This window comes from Myotis brandtii, unplaced genomic scaffold (assembly GCF_000412655.1).
Source record: "Myotis brandtii unplaced genomic scaffold, ASM41265v1 scaffold43, whole genome shotgun sequence".
NCBI classification, from domain to species: domain Eukaryota; kingdom Metazoa; phylum Chordata; class Mammalia; order Chiroptera; family Vespertilionidae; genus Myotis; species Myotis brandtii.
In genome coordinates this window covers 1,319,129-1,336,349 of record NW_005366455.1, presented here as the reverse complement: position 1 = coordinate 1,336,349, position 17,221 = coordinate 1,319,129, and the positions used below count along the sequence as shown (strand labels likewise).

The 17,221-nt window shown below is 39.8% G+C and overlaps 1 protein-coding gene across 9 annotated transcripts in view; it reads left to right on the top strand.

Moving 5' to 3' along the window:
• The window catches only part of PIKFYVE (phosphoinositide kinase, FYVE finger containing), a 69,773-nt gene that overhangs the window by 26,917 nt on the left and 25,635 nt on the right, over window positions 1-17,221 (top strand). For all 9 annotated transcript variants that reach the window (XR_001363659.1, XR_001363660.1, XM_005874203.2 and 6 more), the window contains 9 exons: window positions 2,902-2,961; window positions 4,728-4,857; window positions 5,372-5,552; window positions 6,983-7,057; window positions 9,152-9,259; window positions 12,751-12,891; window positions 13,503-13,629; window positions 13,934-15,090; window positions 16,922-17,022. Coding sequence is in view for 7 of the 9 variants with exons in the window: in XM_005874203.2 (XP_005874265.1) it covers window positions 2,902-2,961; window positions 4,728-4,857; window positions 5,372-5,552; window positions 6,983-7,057; window positions 9,152-9,259; window positions 12,751-12,891; window positions 13,503-13,629; window positions 13,934-15,090; window positions 16,922-17,022 (2,080 nt within the window). In the remaining 2 variants the exon portion in view is untranslated. The remainder of the gene's footprint in view (window positions 1-2,901; window positions 2,962-4,727; window positions 4,858-5,371; window positions 5,553-6,982; window positions 7,058-9,151; window positions 9,260-12,750; window positions 12,892-13,502; window positions 13,630-13,933; window positions 15,091-16,921; window positions 17,023-17,221) is intronic.

The window sequence follows — 17,221 nt, the reverse complement described above, 5'->3', positions numbered from 1 at the left end:
TTTTGGGGGGGGGGGCAGGGGAAGATCTTAAAAGAATATTCAGTAGCCTTCCAGGTGTGTCCATTCAGGGTTGTGGTCGTCACTGATGGATTGGCCGGCACCGGGGCAGAGGTCAGTATTCAATGCAGCTGGCCCTGATATCAGCTGTGGCTGGTGGTGTTGCTTATCTGGGCCTGAAATACAACTGAGGCCTAGATGTTATCTCCAGGGAGGAAAGGTCAGGGGGTCCAAACTGATAAGCTAGGGGAGGAAAAGTTACCCTGGGGCAAGGTCCCACCTACAATTGACAGTTAGTTCATCCACCCTGGTGACCTGTACCTGGCCCATTGACCTTGCTCTGCTTGTGTCTGTCTAACTGCCTATAGAAGCGGTTCTCAACCTGTGGGTCGAGACCCCTTTGGGGGTCAAATGACCCTTTCACAGGGGTCGCCTAAGACCATCAGAAAACACATATAATTACATATTGTTTTTGTGATTAATCACTATGCTTTAATTATGTTTAATTTGTAACAATGAAAATACATCCTGCATATCAGATATTTACATTACGATTCATAACAGTAGCAAAATTACAGTTATGAAGTAGCAACGAAAATAATTTTATGGTTGGGGGTCACCACAACATGAGGAACTGTATTAAAGGGTTGTGGCATTAGGAAGGTTGAGAACCACTGGCCTATAGCTTCAAGACATTGAAAATAATCTTAAATGTGTAAATGGTATTGTGGCTATAGAGAAGAATGAATGCCCTTATTTTTTAAGAGATGCATGCTGGAGTATTAGTGGTAAAATGTATGATGTGAAATATAACTTCAAATGGTGGTAGTGGTGGGGAGACTATACATAATATGTAGAGAGAGATCAGATTTTGCCAAGTTAACAATCACTGATTCCAGGTGGAGGGAATACAGGATTTTCTGAATGTTTGAAATTTTTCATAATAAAATGGGGAAACTTAATCACTTCTGGAATTTTCATACATATATAAGCTTTAGTATGAAGAGTAAAGCTTTTAAAGCCAATCAGAACGTTACTTGAATGAACAGGGGTTGGCATTATTCATTTCTGTGAGTGATGTGTAGGAATAAAGTGTAATGTTATGCCCAGATTTCAGGATCCCCAAGAAACCACATCAGGGAGCCAGCCAGTCCGATGCAAAAGCATAAGAGTCTTTATTTGAGCTAGCTCGGCTCCCCCACCTTGCTGACGCAGCGACAGGAAGCAGAGAGAGAGAGAACTCTGTGTGGAGAGGGGTTTTATAGGGGGTTGGAATAAAGGGAGGAGAAAGGGCTGTGGCCTTGCCGATTGGCCAGGCGCAAGTCGGTGTCTTGTTCCTGGGTGTGGCTAGCAGAGGCTTAGACTTCCGGGAAGAAGCTCCTTGCCAAACACATGGCCAAGGTAAGATGGAGCACTTACCCTGGGGCACGATGGAGGGCGTAGCCCTTACCCTGGGGCAAGATGGAGGGCGTAGCCCTCGCCCTTTCATGTAACATCGTTTTTACTTGTCTATGTACTTCATTTTATTGTATTTGGTATGGCACACTTGAATTTTCTAAATAAAATAATTCCTTAAAAGGCTTTTAAATAGAATTTAAAATGTTTTCTCTGCTTTTGTGTTTGTGTTGAGCATATTGGCTTATAAACATTGACTTTTGAAGTCCATTTGTTTATAAATGAAATCTACTTGGAAATAATTTTTTGGACAACCTGTACCTTAAAGCAGGGGTCCTCAAACTACGGCCCGCGGGCCACATGCAAATACAAATATTGTATTTGTTCCTGTTTTGTTTTTTTACTTCAAAATAAGATATGTGCAGTGTGCATAGGAATTTGTTCATAGTTTTTTTTTTTAAACTATAGTCTGGCCCTCCAACAGTCTGAGGGACAGTGAACTGGCCCCCTGTTTAAAAAGTTTGAGGACCCCTGGCAGGGGACTGACCTCTTTTCCCTTAGATTATCAAATAAAACAATGACAACAGGCAGCACAATAGCCATTTGGTGTGAATGAATCAAAATTATACCCTTTTTTGGTCAGATCAGCAAAAAATATCATATATTTTCTGGTGTGCTGTAGAATTTTAGTAATTAGTTTGTGTGCCATGAGATGAAAAAGGTTGAAAATCGCTGCCTTTAAAGGACTTAAAATGCATTGTGGTTTAATTTGCATGGTAGGAAGAACCCCACTTGAACTACGCTTGGCCACAGACCTAGAGAAAAGTTCATGGGGAAGTAAACACTAAGTTTCACTTGTAAGAAAAGGATTTAATATTCTAAAAATTCTAAAAGCACATTCATAGTGTGTTCAGCAGTTATTGCAAACAACCATTTGATAGTGTGTGATTAGCATTTTTGTAAAATTAAACTTCTAATTAAAAAACTAAAAAAAATCCTTAAGAGTTATATCTTTATTTTCTGCCAATATTACTTTTGTATTAATTTATTTTAATAGCTTATATTGTGAAATACAAAAACACCGTGTATTATCTTATCAAGTAACTTCTCTGTGAACTACTGTGTGTGTGTAGACATTATTTGTTAAATAATGCAGTTCTACATGAGAAGAATTATGTAACTTTTAGGCTTGTCGTGCAAATTACTGAAGATTTCGGTTTCCATAAACGGGTTCAGTTTTGATAAGGGAAAAAAATCTGTTACAGATTAGATCTAACATTACTGTTTCAGGGCTCTGGTGAGTGTTAATTCAAGTCTATTAAGTTTAGTATGAAGTGGGTGAAACAAGTTAAAAGACACATTGTAGCCTAAAGCTCTCTTGAATTGGCCGGGCGGTGATGGGTTTAAGTATGAGTAATACTTCGTGTGGGTGTGTTCTCTATATAATTATGCTGGCATGTCCTAAGTCCCTCCTTCCCTCCCTCCTCTCTCCTCTCTCCTGGTATGCAGAGTGTCTGATTTCTGACGGTGGAGGACAACAGCTCTCAATAAGTGACGCCTTCATCAAAGGTAATTTTATCCAAAGCTGCACTTGCAGTGTTGTCTGTTTTGTTCACGAGGTTATACTTAGGTCTAGCACATTGATTGGCTCAAAGTAGGTACTGAAAATATGGTTATTTTAGTGACATTGGAACAGTTTTTAGTATGTGTAGTAACTGAGAATGTTGAGACTCAAAAATATATTTTTGGACTTGGTTTGAGAGAAGGTCTTTGATCTGAAAAGTAACTCCTTAAAAGGCTTTTAAATAGAATTTGAATTGTATTCTTTTATAGGCATAAGTAATTAATGCTCTCTTATAGCATGAACATAATGTTAAGTTTTGATCTATATATTGTCAAACTTGTCAAAAAGCCCACAGGCAGACCTCATCCAGTTGAGGATGCTGCTTGCCCTGTGAAGCTGGGAAAGGAAGTAGGCAGAAGAGGGGAATAAGAACTAACTCTGCTGATCAATTTTGGGGATACAAAAGAAAGTATAGAAGAATGCAAGCCTTTTCCTACACCTTTCCTCCTCAGCTTACTGTGGAGTAAAGACATCCTTACTTAATTTTCTGTAACATTTCACAGTTTAGGCCTCAGGTAATGGGAGAGTTTCAAATCTAAGAGAAACTAGGACAAGCTGATACAAGGGAGGCCCCTTGCAGCTGATCTTATAACTTAGCAGTGTTTCTAAAATTCACCTCCAAGCGTCTGGGTCAACTAGAAGTTTATTGACCAGCTGTTTACATAATTGAAACGTGCAGTTCTTGTACCTTACACATGTGATGGATGCATACTTTACTATGTAGTCTGTGGGACTGTTTGGTTAGAAGTTTTTTTGTTTGTTTGGTTTGCTTTGAGAGGGAAAAGATTAGAGAATTTTTGTAAGCATTTCCCACCTCTTTTTATTTATTTAATCACATTTCAACATTTAGGTAGCGTATTTTTTGTAAAACATTTTATATTATCTATTATTTTTTTCATCTGGATCCATTTCTATTCTTTTTAAAAATGTAAGGATTGTACAGCATTTTAAATCAATTGTTAGTTATTCTGTTTTAATATGTCTTTATAGCTAATTTTGGGGTCTCACTTATAAAGGTTTTGCTAACGAGAAAGCCTTTGTCCCCACATTGAAAAAGAAGCACTCCCTGGGATGGTCCAAGTAGACTTTCTGCCTTGTCCCGTGCTGGGTCAGCCCCCACAATCACATGCTGTTCTGTCACCGTTCAGATTTCTGCTTATGGTAGCTTTCAGTGTGTAATTTTCTAGGGAAGAACACCCCCCTCCCTTTGTAATGTCCCAAAACAAAAGTACTATAAAAGTCTCATTTTATTTGCTTTTCAGAAGCTGTATTTATAATTATTGGCTTGAGAGTCCTACTTGCTTATGTAAATTTCCTTTTCATAGTTCTGTTTCTGATTTTAGCTGTTGCAAATATTGATGATCTAACAGACTTAATTATTTTATTTATGTATTTGTATATGTCTGCCTTTTTACACCAACAATTTGAATTGCCTAACTTAAAAATATTTTTAAAAATAAATTATGTGTAGAATCTCAGAGGGAAGGCAAGGGAGGGTAGATGGGTGGGAAGAGATCAGCCAGAGAACTTGTATGCATATATGCATAACCATGGTCACAGACAATAAGGTGGTGAAGGTCTGGGGCAGGGGGTGGAGGAGGGCTAGAAAAAGATTTAGAAAAAATAAGAAAATTATGGCAGCCTCTAAATCACAGGTTGATGATATAAAACATGATAATAAGTATAATTTCTTACTGTACACTTTACTTAGAGTCCTTATTTAATCGCCGAGTAGAGGAAAAATCCAAAGAGCTGCCTTTCACGCCTTTGGGCTGGCACCATAACAACCTGGAGCTACTGAGGGAAGAGAATGGAGAGAAACAAGCCATGGAGAGATTGCTGTAAGCAGTGAGCTTTTTTATTTTAATTTTCCACTTTAATAATCTTCAGTGACTTGATAGGCATATGCGTAGTTTTTTTTCTTTATAAAAACAAAACCGAAATATTTTTATAAAACAAGAATCCTAAACTGCTTGTCTGTCCCTTCTGTAATCTATGTGTTAAAATTTTTATCAGATTAAAGGGATTATCTTAATTGAAGATATTCACAATTTTATTTATGTGTAGATCATTAAGGTGCAGGTATAATGAAAGAATAAAATTGACCAGGAAGACCTTATTTGTGAGCCTTCCTTTATATGCTTACTAGAGGCCCGATCCACGAAATTCGTGTAAGAGTAGGCCTTCCTTCCTTCGGCTGCCTGCACCGGCTTGCCTCTGGCACCCGGCATCCGCCCAGTCTAATTAGCATATTACGCTTTTATTATTATAGAATTTCTCTGTAGATGCATCTTCAGAATTATTGCCTCCGGCAGTATTAACCATGCAAACTTCTTTTTTGTAACATTTTTGTAGTTCAGCTAATCATAACCACATGATGGCACTACTCCAACAGCTGCTCCATAGTGAGTCATTGTCACCATCTTGGAGGGACATCATTGTATCGCTGGTCTGCCAGGTCGTTCAGACAGTCAGACCTGATGTGAAGAACCGTGATGATGACATGGATATCCGCCAGTTTGTCCACATCAAAAAAGTGAGCTCTGCTAATGCTTCTCTGATGCTAGGGACTGATGAAGTGGCCTGATGATGGTTTGTCTCTTAATGGTGATCTGAAGGGGTCATTGACGGAGAAGTCCACTTGATGACTTCAGGGAGCTGGTTGTGTTCTGATTAAAGAATAATGCATTGATCTCCATATTGCCCACAGAAGGGAAAGCACATCCATGTTTGACTTTATTGCATCACTTGGCATGCAGTTATAATACTATAAGTATGCTAGTACATGCCTCCATAACAATTTGTGGCATGAATCACATAGAATATTTTTTCTGAGTTGGTTATAAAGCACATTTGGAAACCAAATTAGCCAGATGACTTTTTATTATGCAGTTGGACTGATGTAATGTAAGGTTTAATTACATTTCACACACAGCTGTGACAAGTTACATATGCGCTTCCAAGATTTATCAGCTAAGCTGAAGTGGAGATCTTCTGAGAAGGTGATCAAAGTGGGTTGTAAGCAAGAACATCTTCCAAAGCTGGCCCTTCTCTGGGTAACATGTTTTGTAGTTTTTGAGAGTCTGTATGTCCCAAGGCTTCTTTCTTAAATACTCAAATGCCACCAAGTACCTTTGAGAGGACAGATATGCTCTAGGAATATTCTTACAACAAAGCAGAATGAGTAATACAAAACAAAACAGTCCATCTGAATCCCCCTGAAAAGCATTATGGTAGTTGGTGAGCATTCCCTACTTTAATCCTCCTGTGTTTACAGAAGCTTTTGATTTTTGGTATCTAATTGCTAGCAAACAGCAGATAATAAAATGCACTCATCAAACCTAAATAAAATAAATAAGTTAATTCATTAATTAAAGGGTCATTACCATGAGGGTGCTAGACGAGGAGGGGAGGTTTTTCTGTCTGCGTATTTGTTAGCAGTGCACTTTCAGGGCATGGAAGCCACTCAGGAAGTGAGAGGTGAATGGGCTGGTGAGTTGGGTGTGGGATGAGTTGGGAACCAAACAGATATAGTTTCTTCCTTTCTTGTTTCCTCTTCTGTGGTGTGTCATCTATGAGAAGGCTTGTTCTCAGATTACTGTCACTGTTCTGAGGAAAAGCAGTGGGTAATTGCTTTATTTAGATGGTAATGGAGTTCTTTATGTATTTATTACCAGTGGTATTTAACTTAATAGTGGTTTTAATTGCCGGGTTGCACCAATTTGTTCACTCAAATGGGTATTTTAAAGTACCAGATACATAGTTCTTTGGAGAGTGGGAGGTGTGAAAATAGACAGTTGTGTTAGATACCATTAATTTTTGGTTGAAAGGAAGAACTATATCCTGAAACTTTCTGTGATTTTATTATGTAATAGATAAAATAAAAAATGGAAATAAAAAACAGCATCTATCTGACTGGAGTCTAAGGATGTATAATTGAATTTTATTGTTTTCTTGTTTCATCAGATCCCAGGTGGAAAGAAGTTTGATTCTGTGGTTGTCAATGGATTTGTTTGTACCAAGAATATTGCACATAAAAAGGTAATATGATTCTTTTCAACCGTGGAGTTCAGCCTGCTGTGACTTGTGCCAAGCTAATAAGTTGCAGTACCTCATCATGGACAAAAAGGAGAATGGGCATTGAGGAGCAACTTGGCAGTGTCTGCCAGGGCGCAAAATTTTGGAGTTTCAGGGCAGGTCCTCCAGAAATGATGATGATTGGGATTTGGAAATGGAGTTCATCAGAAGAAAGAAGGGGAGGGAGGTTTAGGCTTCTAGACCAGCACAATGATAGGATCCTGGTGTCATTTCTCCCCTGACCCTGCCTCAGTCTCTATTGGACTGGAGTCTTTCCAGAGGACTAGGGCTGAGCTGCAGAGCTGTCACTGGTATTTTGTTATCTTTCTCACCTATCTCACCTTCAGGCCGGAGGCCACTTTCTGAGGAGTGGGGTGAAATAACTTGGTGTATTAAGGAAATGCAGAGATCCCTCGTGCAAGATGGGAATGGGAGGGGGCTGGAGGAAGCAGGCCAAGGGCTTTGTAGCCCATTAATCCTACCAGACCTGAGGCCCTGAATCTAACTGTCCCCTATACCTGGGCTCCTGAGCATTTAAAGAGAAAAAACCAACATGATATAGAAAAATGTTAGTTACATGCCAACAAGTGGCTAGAATAAGATGGAACTTGGAGACATTGTAGAAAATAGGTCTACCTTTCATCTACCTTTCATCTAGTGCCAATATTCCACCTTTGTGTGGAAATTATCGAAAAATCGGTACAGCGGTCTGGTAGGGTTAAGTGGCTTACACTTTATTCTGAAGGTCACTGATTCTCAAAGTGTAGTGTACATCAGGATCATGGGTGGACCTTGTTAAAAATGTAGATTCCTAAGCCCATCTCCTAAAGATTCTCACTCAGTAGGTTTAGGGGAGTGGGAGTGTGGGAAATAGGGGAAGGGTGGGGTGCTGTTAAAGTAGGAATTGGTGGGGGGGTTCCCATGTCATTTGTTGACCCTTACATTTTGAGAATCCAGTGATCAACAGTAGAGTCCTCAAACCTTGCTGTGCTTCAGAATCACTAAGGAAACTTTCTGAAAATCTCTATATCCTCACCCCACCTCTGGGAATACTGATTTGGTTACAGTGAGAACTCAGGCAGATATGTAGCTTGAGGGTCTAGATGAGCTATAGCCCTGTCTTCACTTTTCTAAGCAGAGACTAATACTTTATTTTTTGTAAGGCATTAACCCTCCTGAAAATTGTTAGTCATAGTAGATAAATAAAAGTGTGCCTGGATTTGATATTTCATAGCAGTGATCCAAAGTCAGTATTTCTACATAGTCTTTCTAAAATAGCACATTACCCATTAAAGTAGTCCTTTAAACCAAATTAATGATCTCTGTTGAACAAAGAGGTAAGTTTGTTTCGTTCTTCCCCAGAACTGAAAATTGTATGAGGGTGTGGTAGAAGCATGCCTGAATGACTGTCTTGCCCCACTGCCCATATTTAGCTAGTCTTTCTTCTGCAGTTTCTGAAAGAGCCCTGACTGTAGTTCCCTCGCTGGCGAGTCACTGCTTTCAGGACCGTTTGTCATTTGGGAGTCTATACGCTTGGTCAGTCTGAAACTCCACTCCATTGGAGCGTTCAGGCTTTCTGCCCGTCTTCAGTGGCATGGTTAGGGTATATTGGCTGACTCTCGGCTTCTGGGGATGCTTTAAGGTGTTTTTTTAAACTTCTTGTTACTCAATTGGCTTGCCAATATATGATGCTTTGAAATTTATTCTTTTAAAAATATATTCAGGAGGCATTTAAACTCATTTCTCCCTCCTCTAAGCCCCAGACTTGGTATCTCTTATTGCAGTGTTAGAAATAAGATAATAGTTAAGATTACAGTGGACTAGATTAAAATAGCACTAGTGAAACAGAGCCTAATTTTGTATTGCTTTGAGCTAACTTATTTGCTTTGAAAAAATATGAGTACCACAAAAGAACTAAATGAGAGTATTTTAATACAAATATAAGAGGAATTAAGAACAGAAATTTAAAGTTATGATTAAAGAAAGTCTATAAAGTACAAACTTTAAAGCTTTAACAGACTGGTGTGTTTTTTTGTTTGTTTTTGGTTTTTTTTGTAGATGAATTCTTGTATTAAAAATCCCAAAATTCTTCTATTGAAGTGCTCCATTGAGTATCTCTACAGAGAAGAAACTAAGTTTACCTGCATTGACCCTATTGTGCTGCAGGTAAGAACATCTAACTGAAACAAGAACCTAGAAGGATACTTGTGCACTGTGACACTTGCAAACTCTTACAACTCATTCCAGCTGATGAAATTTGACAGGCAAAGAAACTTGATTGCTCTTGTTTTATTTTAAACATTTATTAGAAAAGACATTTTCTTGTATTACACTTTAGAGGGTTACCAAAACCTGTCTCCTTAAAGAGTTCAAAGTGTTAAAGGGAACGCATGACTTTCAGGGAATATAGGGGGGGAAAGAGTGAAAATCCAATTCCTGGTTTCCCTTCTCACTTGGGTCATTGATTTACTTTAAGGATTTCCCTATCTTACCAGGTTTCCAATGGTACTACCTGGTTTTAATACAGCCTTTCTATTCATACACCTGTTCTTAGAACATCAGTTAGTTTTATGTGCAATTAGTAAATGGGCATAATGTCAGACGGGAGTTGTGTTGGTTTCCATGTGGTTTTTCATAAGTAAGGGGGCCCAGAACGCTGTAGTTGGATTATAACCCTCAGCTCTGTGGCTACACAGGCAAAACCCTTTTGACTCTGCATTAGGAAATTAAAAGTGAGCTGCTGCTCAAAGGGCTACCTCCCAGGGAGGCGCACCCCCAGCCCTGGGTGGCTGTTACTGCTCTGCTGCTCAGAGCTCCACTGCCAGCTATGACGCTGCAGTTGCTTTTATACTTTTTGAATTTCCCCTGAGGCAGCCTCCAGCTATGCTGAGCAGCCTGCCTAGGCTGTCCAAGTTCTCTCTCAAGGTACCAATTATTATTTTTGTTAGTGCTCTGCATATGAAGTTGCATAGGTTTTAAATTTTTCTGCTCCAACCCTTTTTATCCCATCAATGGTATTAGTTTTAATTTGTGATTGTTCAAAATGGGAGGCTTTCAGGAATGTGTATATCTTATTATAGCAGAAACACTTACATTTGGTTCCAGAAACAATTAGGAAGAACATTACTTGAAAATTCATAGGTGATAGGCACATTTTTCAGAGAGTGGAAGGAACAGTCACTTTTGAACTGAATCCATAGATGCCACCAGAAGGAACTGCCTTGTGGTGAAAGGCACCAGGGTTTATGAAACTATGAAACTCTGCTCTGTTGCTTAATGAACTCTGTTACTGGGCTGTTTCCTGTTTGGAATTTAGCCATGTATCAGTAAAAATGAGAGGCTTTGACCAGATATATACCACTCTTCTAGCTCTGGCTCTGGATTTTCAGTGGAGAATTGAAATAAGGAATAAGGGGAAACACAATTATCATTCATGGTACTTTGATGCTGGTTTTCTGGATCTCACCGAAGGTGTCAGCAGAGGACTTTTAGGATTCGATCACAACCGCATTGATCGTAATACACATCCTGGTTGCAGAGATGGTACAATGTGTAAAATTGTGCATCTTGAAATTGATGAACTAGGTAATTGAAATCCACAATATAATTTTCAAAAAAGTTTTACTTAAATTTATCTACTTTATTTTAACTCCATTCTTGCAGTCAGGTTAACAGACTAAAGTCTTTACATGCTAGAGAAGCATGCTCTGAGCAAATATGTACTTAAGAAACCTGGCTTGATTTGTATAGCCTAAAGCATCCTGTTCATAGGTGCTTTAAGACATAGTTTATAATAGCTTTAACTCCTGCCCTATTACAGTTTTCAGTTGGACTTGATAGAAAATATCAGGTGATTTGAGTTTTTCCTTTCCCCCTACTCAGTTGTGGAATAACCAAATAAGCAAAGAAGCTGAAAAGTAGATAGAAGGAGGAGGATGAAAAACCAAGGACAGGGAGGAAATTAGCCTATATCTTTACACTGTCTTCACCAGGCCCACCCTGTAGTTCTCTTGCCACTGCTCTATTCCATGCTCATGACCTACCTCCTGATACTCTCTTGTTGTGGACTCGGGCCCAGGCCCCCCCCTTTTTTTTTTTTGTTAACATGATGTCTAACATACAATCATTATAGACTTAGAGGCTCGGTGCACAAAATTCATGCACTGGAGGAGGGGCGTCCCTCAGCCTGGCCTGAGCCCTCTCGCAGTCCAGGACCCCTCTGGGGATGTCCGCCTGCCAGTTTTCTTCTGACTGCTTTTAAGATGTTCTCTGCCTTTTTTTTTTTTTTTTTTTTTTTTTTTTGTGGTTTCCCTCTAATGCACCCAAGTATTAATATTCTTTCTCCTCGCAGTCTGGGATTCCTCCGGAGATGTCCGACTGCCGGCTTAGGATTGGGCCTAAGCTGGCAGTCGGACATCCCTCTCATAATCTGGGATCCCTCGCTCCTTACTGCTCGGCTCGCTGCTCCTTAGTGGCAGGCTCCTTACCGCTGAGCTTGCTGCTCCTTAGCACTGCTGCAAAGGTGGGAGAGTCTCCTGCCACCCCTGCTGTGCTCACCAGCTGTGAGCCCAGCTTCTGACTGAGCGGCGCTCCCCCTGTGGGAGTGCACTGACCACCAGGGGGCAGCTCCTGCATTGAGCATCTGCCCCTTGGTTGTCAGTGCGCAGCATAGCGACTGGTTGTTCTGGTCATTCCACCATAATGTTTGCTTAGGGTTTTATTATATAGATGATTGGAGTTGGAATGGGAGGAAATGTATTTGCCATTCCTGTACCAGAGGGCAGAAACTTGAATAAAGTCACCTTATACTTTATTGGAGCTCCACAAATAAATTACAGTTTTGTTAAGAATGGGAGAATTAGGAAATACATAATTTCTATCAGTGAAACAGTGAGGTGAGAAGAAATATAATCAGGCAGGTTCATTGTAGTGACTAGTCTCTTCCATTGTTGGTGGCACTGACCAACCATGAGCGCAATCTTGCTCAGCAAACACTTTGGGCAGATGGGGCAGAAGTGACAAACATGCTCACAGAAGTTTTAAGAAACAATTAATGAATTGTATTGTCTTAATTCTGGTATTTATAATATTCATTTGCTTTGAAAATAAGCCTTTGTCATGAAAATTGTATTAAGAATTATGTTTTAATTTTTAACTATAACTGTTCTAGGTAGAGTATGATCTGTTGAAAGACTGAAATTAGGAAGTAGCTGAGAGTATGTTAGAGAGTTATTTATACAGATACTAAAAAAAAATAGATGCTCTGGTTAGTTTCAGAATGCAAAAAGGGGGAATCTTTATATTAAAAACACTAGAAATTGCTTTTATTTTAGGGGTCATGAGATTAGGGTTTTTTGTTTTGTTTTAACCTCTGAGAACTAGCTAATTGGATTCTTGGTTTTTATAGTACAGGTTATTAAGAATTAAAAATCTTTCAAAGTAGAACTAGTGAGTTGAAGAATGGAATTAAGCATAATCAGCAGTTTGGACAGATGAATAATATTCTTGGTTGTGTTTGAATGGACTTGCTTATAGACTTATTTATGGATGAAGAAAACTTGAACTAAGATTGATATTAATAGACAAGCCATGCTGATTTTTTAATGTGTAGATCTTGAATTGTACCAGGTGTAATATTTCTGATTTTTGTTCTTTAGGAAAGGGAGTTCTTGAAGAATTATGTTCAGCGAATAGTTGATGTTCGGCCCACCCTGGTTCTAGTAGAGAAGACGGTATCTCGGATTGCCCAGGACATGTTATTGGAACATGGCATTACTTTGGTCATTAATGTAAAATCAGTAAGTTTTCTTATTTTTCTGTTATTTTAAATCATAGCTTTTGATTGTATTTGCATGAGTGGTAGGGATGCAGGGACCACTGATTATTTGTTTCTTTGCTGACCATGTGCATTGAAAGTAGAACAGGAGGCACGGCAGCTCTTTCATTATTTCAGACTGGAGCTCTCGGACTGGAAGAAAGTGACTGATTATGTAACACTCATCATAGGCGTCTGCAGGACCAAGGTGCAGTTGCCATTCATTAAGTGGTATTTGCTGGTCCCTCAGATTGGGGAATTGTACAAGCAGAAAATGTTGTCTCCCTTGACAAGTTACTCTCTTCAGATAGAGGCCAGTTCCAGAAGTCCCCGCCCCTAACAGCATTCTGTGCCAGTGAATGATGCTTACATGCCTTTTGATAATGTTCTCAGTATAAGTATGGTTTATTTTATTGTTATTCCTAAGCAACTATGTGTAGACTAATCTAGGGTTAGAAAGGGTCATATAAGTATTAAAATTAAGGAAATTCATTGTAAAGGTTATTTAAAAATTTTTCTATTACTTTTCCAGATTAAATTTACTAAGAATTGTTTTTCTCTGATTTTGTAATATAATGCTTTTCTGTGTTCTAGCAAGTTTTAGAACGTATCAGTCGGATGACCCAAGGTGATTTAGTGATGTCGATGGACCAGCTGCTTACAAAACCTCACCTGGGCACCTGTCACAAATTTTATATGCAAATATTTCAGTTGCCTAATGGTGAGTGATCTTTTTTTTTAATCTTTATTGTTGAAAGTATTACGTATGTCCCCTTTTTTCCCCCCATTGACTCCTTCTAGCCCGCTGGTGAGTGTTCTTTAGCATAGATTCACCTGAGATTGGGACCTGAGGATATTAGTAACCTCATCAGTACTACAGTATTCACTTAGTAAGAAATACCTATTAGCATTGGTTAAATGAGGATAGGCCACTGTGACCTTTTTCCTTGTAGATGTTGTGAATTCATTCTGTCTGAACTTCTGGATTTCCACCTACTCTTAACTTTTTGTTTGTTTATTTGTAGAACAAACGAAAACACTGATGTTTTTTGAAGGCTGTGCACAGCACCTGGGCTGCACAATCAAGCTTAGAGGAGGCTCTGATTATGAGTTGGCTCGAGTTAAGGAGATCCTAATATTTATGATCTGTGTAGCTTACCATTCTCAACTCGAAATCTCCTTCCTCATGGATGAATTTGCTATGCCTCCTACATTGACACAAAACGCTTCCTTTCATTCTCTGATTGAGGGACAGGAGGATGAAGGGGCTGCACAAGAGCCATTCAGCGGAAGTCCCCTCCCCCGGGAGCCCGACTTGCCGTCGGAGTTTCTGCCCTGTGATGGTAGCAGTCTGCTAGAGTCCGGGCTTGTGTTTGAGAAGGGTGACCAGGAAAGTGACAGTGTCCCACAGGACGTTGCCCCCGTGAAGCACCAGGAGTACGCCACGGCAGCTTGCCCGGCAGGCGTCCCCTGTGCGCTCTTTCCATCCGTACCAGAATCACTGTTGCTGCTCCACGTGGACGAGCAGCAGGGTGCCCCAGGCACTGAGCAGCCAGAGACTTTGCAGCAAACAGATGAGCTAGAGGATCCCAAAAGCCAGATGAAAGCCTTCAGAGACCCGCTGCAGGATGACACTGGACTCTATGTTACAGAGGAAGTCACCTCTTCGGAAGATAAACTAAAGACCTATTCTTTGGCCTTTAAACAGGAATTGAAAGATGTGATCCTCTGTATCTCCCCAGTCATCACATTCCGGGAGCCCTTCCTTCTCACTGAGAAGGGAATGAGATGCTCTACCCGAGATTATTTTGCTGAGCAGGTTTACTGGTCTCCTCTTCTCAATAAAGAGCTCAAAGAAATGGAGAGCAGGCGGAAGAAGCAGCTGCTCAGGGACCTCTCTGGCCTCCAGGGGATGAACGGCAGCGTTCAGGCCAAGTCCATTCAGGTCTTGCCCTCGCATGAGCTCGTGAGCACTAGGATCGCCGAGCATCTGGGTGGCAGCCAGAGTCTGGGCAGAATGCTGGCCGACTATCGGGCCAGAGGAGGCAGGATTCAGAAAAGTTCAGACCCTTTTGCTTATTCAAAAGATGCATCAGGTACTCCAAGTGTCAAATCAGGAAGCAGAACTGAGGGTGATGAAGAGAAAGGCTTGATTCCAAGTGACGCAGTGTGGTCATCAAAGGTGAGCAAGCGCACTTTGGCTGCTTGTGTAAATTTAGAATGTGCTGGGAACTGTTATGGCAGGGTGAAAAAAAAGCAAGGATGACAAATTGCATGCAGATTTATTTATTTATTTTACGCCTTTTTTGGTGTCAGGTCTATTGACTTATATGTTGCTTTAAAATGTATGAAGTAGGAGTATAATGCAATGAAGCTATATTTTGATAAAAATGGGATGAGCTCATGATAAACTAGGGAGAGCTGTGAGGGACGGGGAGTGTGGAGCTGCTTAAAAATTTTGGCAGGAGGACTTGGGTATGGTGTGGGTTGGTAGTGAGTGATGGAAGGTTATTGTAGGAAATGGATGTGTTTTTAAAAAAAATATTAGATTTGTTCATTTATAAACATGAAACACCTTACATTGTTATTTAATTATGGCAGCACCCTTTATCTTTACATTTAAAAAAAATTGAGGGCAAATTAAGGAGGATTCATTCATGAGCACATTATTGATAATGGTGGCAGTAAAACTAATGAACAAATCCATCTCTAGATGAGGAAATGCAGTTGTTTAATAAAATGCATGGAAGCGCCAGATAATAATGCTATACCATGTTTTATTTGTGAGGTTGGCTGAAAGGAAAGTGGTAAGAGCCATGGTTAATGAGGTACAGAAAGTACTTACAATAAACTTTATATAAGACTAGAGGCCCAATGCATGAAATTTGTGCAAGAGTAGGCCTTCCTTCCCCCGGCTGCCGGCACCGGCTTCCCTCCGGCACCCAGGACCCGGGCTTCCCTCTGACCGCCGGCAGGCACCCAGGACCCAGACTTCCCTTGCAGCCCCAGCTTTGTCGGGAAGGACGTCCAGTCTAATTAGCATATTACATTTTTATTATAGATTCTGTTTATATTACATTTATGTAATGTATACAGAAATAGGGAGGTCTCTGTTAATTTACGTGAGCATGCATATACCTTGGATTCAGGATTCCTATAACTTTTATAACTGATTCCTATACTAATAAGTAAGCGCTTTGTATAAGGATGCTTACGATTTATTAGAATGTCTGTACAAGGATATTTTTACATAATTTCTGAGGCATAATTTATAGTTGTTTGCTATAAAAAGAATGAATTGGATCTTATTTAATGGCCCAGATAGAACCTATGGTATGCTTTCAAGTGTTAAAAGGCAAGTTGTATTTTAATAGATGTAGCATCATCCCATTTTTATAAAAACAATCCCCAGTGTATACTTACGTGGGGGTTTCTGTGTGTATATGTGTGTGAGCTAGTAGCAAGAATGCATGGTCTTTAACCATTCGGTCAGGTTTGCCCATTGGTGGGGATCAGGTGGCCTCAAAGGAGGAGAGGCTTTATGTATTCCATGGACTTTTCCATCTACCTCTGTATTATCTGAATTCAACAGAGAGTGGGCATTACTTTTGAAATGATCAAAAACAGGTGTAAAGTACAAATAAGTAAATACCTTGGAATTTAGATATCTGTATGTCTCAAATTGATGTTATATCCAGCCATTAGTTCAGACTGTTTCGTATTTAATTAACTATATATTTCCAAAACAATTTAATGCTATTTTGTAAAAATAAATAGTATTTAAGATTAAACAAACTATTTAGACAACCATTTGTATTTTTAACTTAAACTTTTTGGATTGTTTTATCACAAAAATTAACGGCTCTTCTTTATATTTAGTTTCTTTTAAATCTTCAGCAGAACCCTACAGATAGGAGGCTTTCAGAATTGAGTGGGATGTGTTAGGCTTTAGAAGCGAGCACGGGGCCTGGAGTGTGTTATGACTTGTGGGCACTCATCCTCTCCTCCTGCAGGTGGACTGCCTGAGCCCCGTCAACCACCAGAGGCTGTGCGTGCTCTTCAGCAGCTCCTCCGCCCAGTCCAGCAACGCCCCCAGTGCCTGCGTCAGTCCGTGGTAGGATTCCTGTCCCCCTGCACCATTGCACTTTACCTGAGAACAGAATTCAGTAACTTTAAGTAAAAATTCAGCCCTGGAGTCTGTTTTTAGGTACATGGCATGCTGATGATCATATATGAGTTGATAGAACATCTAAAATTTGTGAGTTAAATATGAAATTTCTGTTTGTTCATGGCTAGAAGTGAATGAGAATATC